This window comes from Salvelinus sp. IW2-2015, linkage group LG6.2, assembly GCF_002910315.2.
Source record: "Salvelinus sp. IW2-2015 linkage group LG6.2, ASM291031v2, whole genome shotgun sequence".
NCBI classification, from domain to species: domain Eukaryota; kingdom Metazoa; phylum Chordata; class Actinopteri; order Salmoniformes; family Salmonidae; genus Salvelinus; species Salvelinus sp. IW2-2015.
Genome location: NC_036846.1, coordinates 22,217,107 through 22,231,561, shown reverse-complemented (window position 1 = coordinate 22,231,561; position 14,455 = coordinate 22,217,107). Strand labels below are relative to the sequence as shown.

The 14,455-nt window shown below is 47.4% G+C and overlaps 2 protein-coding genes across 3 annotated transcripts; both read left to right on the top strand.

Moving 5' to 3' along the window:
- The first annotated feature begins 620 nt into the window (after window positions 1-620).
- Window positions 621-8,955, top strand: LOC111965986 (STE20-related kinase adapter protein beta-like). The gene is given in 14 exon segments (XM_023990429.2): window positions 621-626; window positions 730-780; window positions 782-811; window positions 3,487-3,592; window positions 4,019-4,140; window positions 5,463-5,571; window positions 5,794-5,917; window positions 6,531-6,807; window positions 7,107-7,179; window positions 7,182-7,202; window positions 7,205-7,292; window positions 7,294-7,350; window positions 8,594-8,637; window positions 8,744-8,955. Coding segments are annotated over 14 exon segments (1,320 nt in total).
- Window positions 8,956-11,162: 2,207 nt separating this feature from the next.
- Window positions 11,163-14,422, top strand: LOC111965539 (cyclic nucleotide-binding domain-containing protein 2). Of its 2 annotated transcripts, none has more exons than XM_023989700.2 (5): window positions 11,163-11,410; window positions 11,616-11,660; window positions 12,041-12,204; window positions 13,559-13,715; window positions 13,999-14,422. In XM_023989700.2, exons 1-5 carry the CDS (start codon window positions 11,309-11,311, stop codon window positions 14,152-14,154), a joined length of 624 nt encoding a protein of 207 aa, XP_023845468.2. In that variant the 5' UTR covers window positions 11,163-11,308; the 3' UTR covers window positions 14,155-14,422. The 2 variants fall into 2 exon arrangements, with proteins under 2 accessions (XP_023845468.2, XP_070300252.1); XM_070444151.1 differs by having other exon boundaries at window positions 11,361-11,410; window positions 11,616-11,697.
- Window positions 14,423-14,455: the final 33 nt, after the last annotated feature.

Here is a 14,455-nt window from a genome sequence, read left to right as displayed (position 1 = left end):
TATGATGATGATGATGCATGATCTAATGAGCCCAGGTCTCCAGGTGGTGGCAGTGTGTCTCTCTCATAGCACATTGATCTAGCGCACGCTCAAGTTTTCGAAATCAATGTTTATTTTATTAGCCCTTCATTACATCAGCTACATATCTCGAAGTGACTGTACAGAAACCCAAGCCTAAAACCCAAACAGCCAAGCAATGCGCAGGTGTAGAAGCACGGTCGGCTAGGAAAAACTCCCTAGACAGGCCCAAAACCTTAGGAAGAAACCGAAGAGAGGAACCAGGCATGAGGGGTGGCCAGTCTCTTCTGGCTGTTGCCGGCCTCCAATCCAATCCTAGAAAACTCATGCTTTCTTTTTCAGAGTTCATTCATAAGACCATCTCATTATCCATGCATATTGCCATTACCTTTCCAGTAGGTTATATCATGGGTACCAATCTGCTGCTAACCCTGTCATTCATCTCAACTGTCTCTTTCTAAAGTAGCAGTCACTTCATGGACATGCACTGCATGTTTCCTCCACAAGCACTGTTGTTTTCAACATTGGCTCCAACCTTGAATGCTCCAAAAGTACTCTTCAGTGTTGTCCTCCTAAGTCCCGCCTTATCTCCTTATAAGGGCATGACGGCATGCCTGTCCTCTCCTCCCTCCTTCCCTATTGGACCGTCTCACTCCTCTATTCTCCTCTCCTCGGGGGGCATGTCTCACCCCCTCCTCCCCTCTTCCCCAGGACTGCTCCTGCATCTCCCCCCACTCAGTCCAGCCAATCAGCATAGAGGACGCAGTATGAGGACGTCAGCCACCAATACCTGGTCAGTACAAGTGCTGTGTCCACTCTGTTAGCATCCAATCGGAGCACTGAGCCCACCGGCCTTGTCTTTATGGTGTGGTCAGCTATTCTATTCTATCAGGTCAGAGGTTCAGAAAGGACGCACTAGAACATAAGGACAGTTCCGGTCCTGTCTATGTGATGGTAGAGGCTGCGTTGTAACCTACCACGTAATAGTGGCCAGCCACTGACCAGATCGCTAGAACATTACATAGCCTATAAGTGAACCAAAGCTATTCATGCTGTATAGCACAGCAGCAAGCCTTTTTCATAGCTGCTGTGTCAGCTCACCTGGACTAACTGCCACAGCCATCCCGCCCAGGCACGTGCACAGATGGGAGTCAACCTGTGCCCCAGCACTTTCCTCCCCCACTCACAAGTGCCCTTTTGTTGGTGGTGTATATATTTTTTTGGGGGGGGATTTTGGTCATTGTTGTTCTGAACCGATTGCCCGCAAGTCGTCGTGATGTCATCTGTTGGTGCTCCTGTGTCAGCCTGTTGGTTGTCCTGTTGGTCAGCCCTGTTTTTGCTCCTGTTGATCAGCCCTGTTGGTTGCTTCGTTGGTCAGCCCTGTTGGTTGCTTCTGTTGGTCAACCCTGTTGATCAGCCCTGTTGGTTGCTTCTGTTGGTCAGCCCTGTTGGTTAGCCCTGTTGGTTGCTCCTGTTGGTCAGCCCTGTTGGTCAGCCCTGTTGGTTGCTCCTGTTGGTCAGCCCTGTACAGATCTCACGCTTGCCCAGTTGTGCCTTTTTCCCGTCTGCCATGTACTGAGATTGAACATGCCCGGTATCCAAACATGCATGAGATGCGGCCACCAGTCTAGTGTGTGTAGCTAGCTACCTAGTTTATAATATCAACAGTGTTGCCACAGCGGTATAACATTTGATTAACCCTTGAGTTACATCATCATCAATATTCAGCCTAGTTGGTGTAACCGGTGTGAAATGGCTAGCGAGTTAACAGGGTGCGCGCTAATAGCGTTTCAATCGGTGACATCACTCGCTCTGAGACCTTGAAGTAGTTGTTTCCCTTGGGGCTTTTGTGGAGCGATGGGTAACGGTGCTTTGAGGGTGACTGTTGTCGATGAGTGCAGAGGGTCCCTGGTTCGAGGTCAGGTAGGGGCGAGGAGAGGGACGGAAGGAACACTGTTACCCCTGGTTCGAGGCCAGGTAGGGGCGAGCAGAGGGACGGAAGGAACACTGTTACATTGGCTGATACACAGAGTAGACAGAGAGAAGAGCGGCTGCATCAACGACCCTCCCTCCGACCCGACTCCATCCCTTCCTCAGTCGGCAGCAGCATCACAGGTAGTCTAGACTCGCAACAAGCTCTCACAGTCTCACTGCAGAATCAGATGTTTATTTACATTTATCTAAACGTCACACTTRGAAGTTGCTCCAAACGTCACATTTCYAAGTGCTTTTTACACTCTGGGTTGACTCCTCATGCTAGGTATCGTTCTATTTCTCCAAACATCACATTTTGAAATTGCTCCAAACGTCAAATTTAGAAGATTAAGGTTTTGGATAGGGTTAAAACATTGTTTAGGCACTCATTCTGAATGGTTAAGCTAAGGGTTAAGGTTAGACACTCGTTCTGAATGGTTAAGCTAGGGGTTCAGTTTAGACACTCATTCTGATTGGTTAAGGTAAGGGTTAAGGTTAGACACTCATTCTGAATTGTTAAGCTAAAGGTTAAGGTTTGGATAGGGTTAAAATAAAATACGAGTGTCAACCTCACAACCTTCTGATCCAGAGTCATGAGATTAAGACTCTAGTTAACCACCAGGTGATACTAAAATATCCACACAAGCCAATAGCCAGCCAGCCATATATCTTGAGGTAGAGGATGATGAGTATCATATCATGAAGTTATTATTTAAGAGCATTTAAGATAAATCACAATCAATAAAAACAAATCTTGCTAACTAACTAGCAGATTGACATCAATCATCAACATCAATGATCAGCTGATAGCCCACCTTKTTTTCCCCACGTCTTTAGGAGGCCCTGTAACTAGCTAGCTTTCAATTTCTGATGATGAATGCGTTGTTGCAGAAATAAATAGGTCTGCTAAAACAAATAAAACAGTTCGCTACAAAGGCAGTGGTATGTTCTGAATTTCGAGATATGAATTAGTTTAAGCATCGGCCCCCTGAAAGGTCTGTGCACGGCCCTGACCCCTTAACACAAAGTACTTTACAGCCTCTCCCTCCCCCCAACACCGGCCCCAGTGAAACTACGCCCACCCCAGCATTACCCTGTGTAGCTTAACACCACAGTGCCCCCCTGTGGCAGCCACTGGTTGGTCATCACCARGACACCATAGTACTTTGACCTCTTCAGGCTCAAAGGCAACACTCACTCACCCTCATTCTGCTTCCTCTTCTCTGCTACATGGACCCATTTCATGTTYGTAAAAAATACCATGCTATACTAAAGCACTTGTAGACTGTATTTGTAGACTGCCTACAGGGTAAGAAAAACAGTTAATTTGGGTGAACTATTCCTAATCTAGGTAAAGAAGGTTATTATTGTGACCAACTACAACATGTTTCCATAGTATTACCATGTTGTTACTACGTTCTGTGATCTAAGGAAATATGCTGCTGATACGTTTCAGGGTTGTGTGTGAGTACGTGTGTGTTTGATTCTTCACAGAGCTCTGACGTCTCAGAATGCACTTTCACCTGGGGTGGTGCAGGCAGCGATGACATCACAGCGCTCTCTGCTAACTCCGCCCACTACCAGCTGCTGTCAGAGCTGGGTGAGCATACCATTGGTCATAAATCACCTCATCACTACAACCCAGAAAGACAAGTCCTTTCACTACATAGTTGTTGCCTGCAGAGTAATATCTCCTCTGACAAATACAAAGCATATTTCCTTTTAGCATGTTACTGTTGAATAGAATAGCTAATCCAAAAGCATTGTTTACAATTTCACTGACCAAGTCCCATACTACACATAGCCCGAGTATAAAGCGTTTGTATTGTGGACATTTTATGTTACACATAGTCTATTACCTTTTGGCACATCTGTTGAATAAACTGGCCAATTCAAAATATTAGTTCACAAATCTCCCTGGATTATTGAAGACCATACTAACCACACAGTACCTGAGAATTAAGCATTTTCAGAGTTGAACGTGTTTCTACATGTCTTAATATTTATTACCAAACCGTGTTCACAGGGAAAGGCTTCAACAACCTGAGCCAGGTGCACATGGCACGCCACACCCCCTCCCGCCAGCTGGTGGCAGTCAAGAACACCAACCTGGATGAGTGTACAGAGGATGAGCTGCTACAGTTGATGGTGCGGTACTGTATTAAAGGTCCTACAGATACGGACCACCTTGTCTTTTCATCGAAGTTCATGTCAWAAGATACATATTTTGTTCCAGCCACAACTGATTCAAAACACCTGATTCAACTAATCAATTTCTTAGTTAGTTGAGTCAGTCGATTACTTGAATAAGATGAGTTAGCGTTGGGCTGGAACAAAAACATGCGCTCTTGCTCTCTAGATCCAGGGTCAGGGACCATTAGGTCATTGTTCATAATAACATTGTTGGCACTTGGCAGTGGTACAAGCCACCTGGCTGACTGTGTGACCCCAGTGTTTCCTGGCTGTGACCCCAGTGTTTCCTGGCTGTGTGACCCCAGTGTTTCCTGGCTGTGACCCCAGTGTTTCCTGGCTGTGACCCCAAGTGTTTCCTGGCTGTGACCCCAGTGTTTCCTGGCTGTGACCCCAGTGTTTCCTGGCTGTGACCCAGTGTTTCCAGGCTGTTGACCCCAGTGTTTCCTGGCTGTGACCCCAGTGTTTCCTGGCTGTGACCCCAGTGTTTCCTGGCTTGTGACCCCAGTGTTTCCTGGCTGTGTGACCCCAGTGTTTCTGGCTGTGTCCCCAGTGTTTCCTGGCTGTGTGACCCCCAGTGTTTCCTGCTGTGACCCCAGTGTTCCTGGCTGTGACCCAGTGTTTCCTGCTGTGACCCCAGTGTTTCCTGGCTGTGACCCCAGTGTTTCCTGGCTGTGTCCCCAGTGTTTCCGGCTGTGTGACCCCAGTGTTTCCTGGCTGTGACCCCAGTGTTTCCTGGCTGTGACCCCAGTGTTTCCTGGCTGTGACCCAGTGTTTCCTGCTGTGTGACCCCAGTGTTTCCTGGCTGTGACCCCAGTGTTTCCTGGCTGTGTGACCCCAGTTTTCCTGGCTGTGACCCCAGGTTTCCTGGCTGTGACCCCAGGTTTCCTGGCTGTGACCCCAGTGTTTCCTGGCTGTGACCCCAGTGTTTCCTGGCTGTGACCCCAGTGTTTCCTGGCTGTGACCCCAGTGTTTCCTGGCGTGTGACCCCAGTGTTTCCTGGCTGACCCCAGTGTTCCTGGCTGTGACCCCAGTGTTTCCTGGCTGTGTGACCCCAGTGTTTCCTGGCTGTGTGACCCCAGTGTTTCCTGGCTGTGTGACCCCAGTGTTTCCTGGCTGTGTCCCCAGTGTTTCCTGGCTGTGTGACCCGTGTTTCCGCTGTGCCCCAGTGTTTCCTGGCTGTGTACCCCAGTGTTCCTGGCTTGTGACCCCAGTTTTCGCTGTGTGACCCCAGTGTTTCCTGGCTGTGTGACCCCAGTGTTTCCTGGCTGTGTCCCCAGAACGAGGTTCTTCTCTCCAGGCTGTTCCGCCACCCCAACCTGCTGACCTCTCGCCTGGTCTTCAGCTCCTGCTGCCAGCTCTGGGTCCTCACACCACTCATGGGCTACGGTCAGTCTACTGCATGCATCTTCTAACACTTGTTTCCTCTCACCATCTCTCCTCCACACTTACTCCCCCCATCTCTCTTCATCCAAGCTCCTTCTCTCAGCGATAAGTTGGTTGAACTTTATTTTTTATGGTACAGAAATGAGATGGTAAAAAATGCCTATGTTTGTAAGAAAAATTACAAACCATTTGGAACCATAGTTACCGATTTCTCTCTTGTCCCAGGTTCGGCAGATAGCCTGCTGAGGACGTTCTTCCCTGACGGGATGAGTGAGTCCCTGATCGCTTACCTCCTCCATGGAGTCCTGAAGGCTCTGCAATACCTGCACCTCATGGGCTACGTGCACAGGTGAGGGAGGAAAGACACCATGGGGACAAGGGAGAGATATGGACCGTTTTAAGGCTTCTACGTGTAGCCGATGTGAAATGGCTAGCTAGTTAGCGGTGCTCTAGTTAGCGGTCAAGCGATAGGTAACGATGCTTCATGGGTGGCAGTTGCTGATGTGTTCAGAGGGTCCCTGGTTGGAGSCCAGGTTGGGGTGAGGAGAGGGACGGAAGCAACACTGATACACTTCTGTCCAACTACAGYCAACCCAACTGTTAGAYGGTACCGGTACTSCTTGTATACAGCCTCGCTATTGTTATTTTATTGTCTTACTATGTGTTTCCTATTTAGCAAATGCCTCTAACTTTTTAACTCTGCATTGTTGGGAAAGGGCCCGTGAGTAAGCACTTCACGGCAAAGTCTACACCTGTTGTATTCGGCGCTTGTGACCAATAACATTTCATTTGATTTGTTGAAAGAATCAGCCTAGYTTGCTGTCTCAGTTGGACATAGTTGCTCGGAGTTGCTCGCATCATCAATAGTTAGTTGACTGTAGTTGTGTAGAAGCCTGAAGATTTGGCGAGAGTGAACGCTCTTCTCCTCCTCTCCTCTTCTCCTCTTCTCCTCTTCCTCTCAGGGGAGTGAAGGCCAGTCACATCCTGCTGTCTGGGGAGGGCCGTGTCTACCTCTCGGGGCTGCACAGTGTTTACAGTATGATGCGGGATGGGAAGAAGGTGAGGACCGTGTTTGACATGCCCCACCACAGCCCCGCGCTGCTACCCTGGCTCAGCCCAGAGCTGCTACGACAGGACCTGCATGGCTATGGGGTGAAGTCAGACATCTACAGTCTGGGGATAGTAGTCTGTGAGCTGGTCAGTGGCAGGGTGCCTTTCCAGGACATGCCCCCTACACAGGTACTGGGGCCTTRCATACATTACAAAACATAGTTCAGTCTATGAGAGTCTCGTTTTTTCTCCATCTCTCTCCCTCTGTGTGACTGTGTCCATGCGTCCATATGTCTGTGTCTCTCCCTCTGTGTGACTGTGTCCATGCGTCCATATGTCTGTGTCTCTCCCTTTTTGTTGATGTTTTCACGCGTCCATATGTTCTGGTCTCTCCCTCTGTGTGACTGTGTCCATGCGTCCATATGTCTGTGTCTCTCCCTCTGTGTGACTGTGTCCATGCGTCCATATGTCTGTGTCTCTCCCTCCAGATGCTGCTCCAGAAGCTGCGTGGGTCCCACTGCTGCCTGCTGGACGTGGCCCCGTCCCCCCTAGGGAGGCTGGGGGGCTGAAGGTGTCCCGCTCCGGGTGGACTCTGGCATCGGGGAGAGTGTTGCCACAGGCAGCCTGACCCGCACCGCCACCGCCGAAAGACCTCAGAGCCCCGCCCCAAGAACCACTCGCCACCCTGCACAACCTGGTCCAGCTGTGTCTGCAACAGCAGCCCGACTGCAGGTGAGACATACACGTGGCAGACACACGGAACGCAACGCCACACACCGAACGCAGGTGAGTCATACACGTGTGCAGACACACGGAACGCAACGCACACACCGAACGCAGGTGAGTCTACACGTGTGCAGACACACCGAACCACACGCACACAAACAAACACACACACCGAATGCAGGTGAGACACACACACCACACAGGAGCAGCAGACTTTATACACAGGGGCTCTGGTACCTCCGTTTGAAGTCGGTTCTTTCATTCAAGGAACAATTTTAAATGTTCTTGTGTTCTGTCTGAATTTCTTGTCATTTTGAAAGGCGTGTAATATGTGAGATTCCCAGTGCTGCTAGATATGACAGTGTTGTGGACATTAAGGCACGGTGTGACTGCTAGATACGACAGTGTTGTGGGACATTAAGGCACGGTGTGACTGGTAGATATGACAGTGTTGTGGGACATTAAGGCACGGTGTGACTGCTAGATATGACAGTGTTGTGGGACATAAGGCACGGTGTGACTGCTAGATATGACAGTGTTGTGGGACATAAGGCACGGTGTGACTGCTAGATATGACAGTGTTGTGGGGACATTAAGGCACGGTTGTGACTGCTAGATATGACAGTGTTGTGGGACATTAAGGCACGGTGTGACTGCTAGATATGACAGTGTTGTGGGACATTAAGGCACGGTGTGACTGCTAGATATGACAGTGTTTGTGGGGACATTAAGGCACGGTGTGACTGCTAGATATGACAGTGTTGTGGGACATTAAGGCACGTGTGACTGCTAGATATGACAGTGTTTGGGACATTAAGGCACGGTGTGACTGCTAGATATGACAGTGTTGTGGGACATTAAGGCACGGTGTGACTGCTAGATATGACAGTGTTGTGGGACATTAAGGAACAGTGTGACTGCTAGATATGACAGTGTTGTGGGACATTAAGGCACGGTGTGACTGCTAGATATGACAGTGTTGTGGGACATTAAGGCACGGTGTGACTGCTAGATAGGACAGTGTTGTGGGACATTAAGGCACGGTGTGACTGCTAGATATGACAGTGTTGTGGACATTAAGGCACGGTGTGACTGCTAGATATGACAGTGTTGTGGGACATTAAGGCACGGTGTGACTGGCTAGATATGACAGTGTTGTGGCACATTAAGGCACGGTGTGACTGCTAGATATGACAGTGTTGTGGGACATTAAGGCATGGTGTGACTTTGTCCTGTTTTGTTTCCATAGACCCTCTGCCTTCTACACTGTTGACCCATGCCTTCTTCAAACAGGTAGGTCTCATCATCATCAAAATGCTGTGTTTTGGACTGGATTGCATTCTGTGGTACGGTATGGCTGACTTTGTATTCATGTATTTTCTGTGGACTGTTATGACAGGTGAAAAAGGCATCATACCCGGGGACTCCTTCCTCAGTCTCATGTACCCCCGGTGCCCCTTGGAGTTTCCAGCCCCGATGACCCCTCTGTGTCCTGCTCCTCTACCCCGTCCTGCCACCCCCCCACCTCTGCCATCGCTCAACCCCACAGAGGGTTGTGGGACTTCTCCTAACCCTCCCCCTTCCACCTCTGCCCCCACATCCCAAATCTGACACCAAGCCTAACTCAAGACAATCAAAACAATCAAAAACAGCAAGCCCAAACCTTTCTACTGTGTTTTTGGATTGGACCTGCTCCCTACCCACCACTCTGAGCCTTTCTACTGTGTTTTGATTGACTTGTCCTACCCACCACTCTGAGCCTTTCTACTGTGTTTTGATTGGACTTGTCCTACCCACCACTCTGAGCCTTTCTACAAGTTTCTAGGCTTTTATATTGTTTTTGAAAACTCAAAAAGGTCTGCAGGTGGATGTTATTTCACAAGTCTTGTCCTGGAGGCAGAACTGAGCCATTTCCCCTTAAGATAGGCCAGCAGGAGGGCGGGATTATTGAAGCTGCTCAGCCTGATCATCCAATGAGGATCTCTGTGCCATGGGTGTGCTGCCGGTCGACGACAATGACAACACAATGATGTTGCAGGACAGTGAGGACACACCCCCTATGCCAGTGAAAAAGACCTATCACTGGACTCATATGGATCGTACTACGAACAGTAATGTTAACTATTTTAGGCTATTAGACTGTGAAAGGCATAGATAATAATGTCAGGTTTGAAGAGGAAGATAATAGATAATGATATGTTATGGAGTTGGAGAGGTGGAGAGGTGTGTTTGTTAAAAACACAAGTGTGTGAGCAGAGACGGTACGAGAATAGCTAGTGTGTTAGTGGAAGTTTCTATGGTTATCCCTCTAGTCTTTGAAACCAGCCTGATCTCGCAAGTAGCTTACATTCCCGAAGTGAAACTAAACGTGAGCTCAGCAGTCCGTCTGATTGACCAGGCTGCTATCCTTCCCCTGTTCAACCAGTGAAATCCTCTGTGATCAAATAAGAACTATAACACTACCACTACTGTGCTTTGAGACGCCAGCTACCCTATACACGTCCTCCTTGTCATAATAAACGTATGGAGGGTCCTCAATTGTATCGTTTTAATGAAATCTGTGAACTGTTTATGATACATTTATGGGATTATTCTGTGATTGATGATTATGTGTATGAGAGACATTTTATGTATCAGTGCATATCAAACATGTTATAGCTGTATGAGCCTTATAGAAGTGTTATAAATATATTCATTATCAATTTTCTAAAACAAATGCCCTTTTTTTCTTGTCTTTGGAAGTTCTGTATGGTCTTTCTGAAATCTCTGTTAAAGCCTAAATAAGCAGAAAGCTGTATAAGGGGTTATTGAAGGTTTGGTCAGGTTGAGATTGGGATTGGTGTTTTGGCAATAATGTGTTTAGGACTACATTGCTTGAGGTAGAAGTTGCCCCAACCACAGATCTAAGGTCATATTATCCTACCCCACATCCACTTAACCTTTAGGGGGATGAACAAATACCTGACCCTGTGTCAGTGGTTAGGTTTGACTTCTACCCACTCATAACTACATCACTGAATAGTCTATGCCTAAAATATGGACTAGCGCTGTGGTTGTCAACCTGGGGTATGTATACCACTGGGGGGACTTGGCCTTTCTCCAGGGGGATTCAGAAGACWCCTCCACAACAACTGTCCTGGCTGAGACGCTATGATAGAATACACCCTGTGATGTCACAGAGGAACCTCTCTAGTGGGTGGAGTCCATATCTCAAAAATAAACAACTAACACCTGACACCATTGGACAATGGAGACAGGAGAGAAAGTGGAGAAAGGTAAAACCACCTTGTTTCTTAATTTACATCTTAGTCACTACAAAAATGCTGTGGCTTAGAAACATACCCACCACCGGTATGTCTATCATTTTGTCCTGGTGAGGGCTATTAGTTCATTTGAACAGCATCTCATTCTGTTTCCAGCAGCTGCGAAGGAGGCCAAGACGGACCTCAAGGATGTGGTAATGTGCATAGATATAGAAAGCTAGATAGGAATTTTTGTTAGAGTCTGCAGGCACAAACTGTCAGCCATTATTATTATACCATCTTAGTTGTATTTCTATGGTAACAGGGCTCTACGTAGGCTMTCTTAGTTCAAGTTTAGGCCTTCAGATCTGGCCACATAAACCCCTCCCCCCTTATCCACGGCATGTACTGTTATGTATGCCACTCTAGTTCATAGTTCAGTCCAACCTGTGTCCTCTGACCATGGGTGTTCAGGAGAAGATGTAGTGACAATGCCAATGACCTTACAGTCCATGTATTGACCTCTCTCTCTCCCTTCTCTAGCCAGTCCATGTATTGACCTCTCTGTCTCCCTCCCTCTCTCCGTTCTTCCCTCCCTTCTCTAGCCATCRGCGGTTTTACATTTCCAGCAGGCAGCGGAGAGGTTATTTTCRGCCCCGGTGCAGGCTGCTCCATGCCGGGGCAAGCTGGGCTTTAAGTGGGCGGTGCGCAGCGTCATCCTGATGACTCGCTTCTGCCGCTACTTCATGTCCCGTTCCAACTATCGCCAATTCATGGAGTTCAACTTCCGGGAGACCATCACCAACCAGCCGGCCGGGGGAACGGTGGGTCGTGTGTGTGTGTGTGTGTGAGTGCGTGTAGGAGAGTGCTACTGTTAAGGGGAAGTGATAAGGTGCTGTGTTTTGCTGGACTAACGGGCACCTAGGGTTACCAGGTTTATGTAACGGYCTTGATGGGAGATTGAGAAAGAAGCTATAGTTTTGATATCCAGAAAGACTGGAAAGTCAACAATGATTTCTGTTCCTGCAGGGTAAAAATCTGGTGTTTGACCTGAACCACTTCAAAGGGAAAGAGGTAACGATACCGTATGAATTTAGAAGACCTATGCTGGGTATGACCATACTGTGTTTATGACTGGAAGGAACATTGTTCTCCTTGGTGTGTGTGTCTTTGTCTCTGTCTGTGTGAGTGAAAGCTATGTGTGTATGTCTCTGTCTGTGAGCGTGAATGCTATGTGTGCATGTGTGTGAGCGTACGTGTGTGTCTCTGTCTGTGAGCGTGAATGCTATGTGTGTGTGTGTGTCTCTGTCTGTGTGCGTGAAAGCTGTGTGTGTATGTGTGTGAGCGTAAGTGTGTGTGTGTGTCTCTGTCTGAGCGTGAATGCTATGTGTGAATGTGTGTGAGCGTATGTGTGCTTGTATACGTGTGTGAGCGTTATGTCTGGAACATTCCAGGACCGGATCCCTGTCCTGCTGGTGGAGATTATGCGGAAGTGCCCAGAGGAGCGTTCTGAGTCGGAGGTGTTGCTGGTTCACAACATGCTGAGCTCTGTGAGCATGTTCCGTCGCTACAGTGGAACCTTGCAACTCCTTCTGGCCAGGGTGGTTCGCTATCAGAGGTTAGAGGTCAATCCCCTGTCAATCACTTGGGTTCCTTAAGGTAGTGGTTCCCAAACATATTTAGATTTTTTTTAAGGAACTCAGTCCGGCTTTCAACTTACTCTTGAAAGTTGTACTAGTAGAATGTTGTCATTTCTATATTGGTTATTGCATCATCAGTTTTCCTCTTGTCATGTCAGTCATTGCGTACCTTAGAGAGCTATTTATAACTTGTCAGAAACTAGTCATGTCAGCTAATGTTTTTTATCCCGTAGATTTTGTAGTAATGTTTGTGTCTCTCAAATATCACATGAATACACATTAGACATGGCAAAATTGTATGAATTGCAAGAAAATTTGCTTTAAAACTGCTAAATGTTCTTTTCACCCCCATGAACAAAATGGTGTAGAATTGCAGGAAATAAGCTTTAACCCTGCAAAATTCTCTCCACCAACAAGAAGGGTGTGAACAGTTTGTGTCATGAACAGTGCTTGTGCCCATAGAAATAGACATGGCGTGCACAGGGAGGACCCCGGATGTTCCCCAATGCTGGAAAGGAAAGGGGGTACCTAGTCAGTTGTACAACTGAATGCCTTCAACTGAAATGTGTCTTCTGCATGGAAGGGGGGCCTGTGTGAAAACGTTTGGAAACCCCTGTCTTAGGGAACGCAATGGAAAATGTCTAGGTAGTATAGTCTTCCCTGTTTCAGTCAGTTTGTTTCTTTTAGTGTCAAAATAAACACAACCCTTGTTTTACTAGTCTGTACTGGGCTTTGATGGCCTGTATAGCTGCCATTGACCTACTGGTAGGCTATAATAATCCGGTAACACTTTAGTTGAAGTGGCTTCTTGTGAAGTGTTGTATTGCCTTATAAACATTCATAGGACTTTATAGATGCAGTCATAAAGCGTTAATACTTAACTGTACAATAAGCATTAACCACATAGATGTAAAGAGTCCTTCAGCTTAGGGACCTGCGTGATTCTGGTACTGGTTCCGACCGACATTTTCGATTATAAATCAATCTGTGTACACCGTAGATTGAAATGGCTGCGTTGAGCGTTGAGCGATAGCCCTGGTTCCCATGGACACAGGAGTACAAGCATTAACGCACAACAAGAAGCCATAATAAGAAGCCATAATATAGACCTATCACAGCTGTTACAATTAACTATGACTGCATAAGGTACTACAAATATGTTTACAAGGCATTATAATGCTTTACAAGTTTGTTMTTGTCTAATGTTCTGTATTATGTTATGTTCCATGGTTTGTGTGGACTCCAGGAAGAGTAGCTGCTGCTTTTACAACAGCTAATGAGGATCCTAATAAATAAAGAGTTACCAATCACCCCGTGCGGCTATGTCTGCAGGTTGGAGCGCCGCAGAGTGGTCATTAAGAAGGGCCATTGGGGACACAGCTTCTACTTTGTGTTCTCTGGGCTACTGGCCGTCACCAAGGACAACGACGGTAGCAGTGCCTTCGTGGATAAGGAGCCCATCCTCATCAAGAAGGGCATGAGCTTCGGGGTGAGGCCTCACAATTATATGTTTTAGTTGAAGCTAATAGTCGAAGTACTGATCGTGGAGGTAGCAGTGGTGAGAATAGTAGTGATATTGTTTAGTGTTTAGGAAAAATATATCTGGGTTCTTGCGAACGTCATACYTCACATACATTCAAAGCCTGATGGGCAACGCAGACGAGTAGCTTCAACCACATGAAATAGCAAACCTGACTGTAGCTAGGCTACTGGCGCAATCATGTGGTTTTGACTGTTCTGATTATTAATGGTCAGTAACTGTTGTCTGTCAGGATGTGGCCTTGATCAAAACACTGAGGAGGAATGCCACTGTGGTGTGTATGGAGGAGACGGAGCTCATGGTGGTCGACAAGGAAGACTTCTTCGCTAACAAGATGGACGTAGAGCTCAAGAGGGAGTTTGACTATCGCTTCAGGTTCTTCCGGTGAGATAATAGGATGTTTTACTATCACTTCAGCTTCTTCCGGTGAGATTCTGCAGCCAGAGATGAGTTTAGGATCTGAATATATACCCCCTACAAACCTGTCTTTGTTGAGCACCGCTCCTACTTTCYGACTGAAGAGCGAAGGCCTACCTGAATTCCCGCTACAAACCTGTCTTTGTTGAGCAGAGCACCACTCCTACTTTCCTACTGAAAAGCGAAGGCCTCCCTGAATTCCCGCTACAAACCTGTCTTTGTTGAGCAGCACCTTGAACTCCCACTACAAACGGTGTTTGTAACTCAGTCAC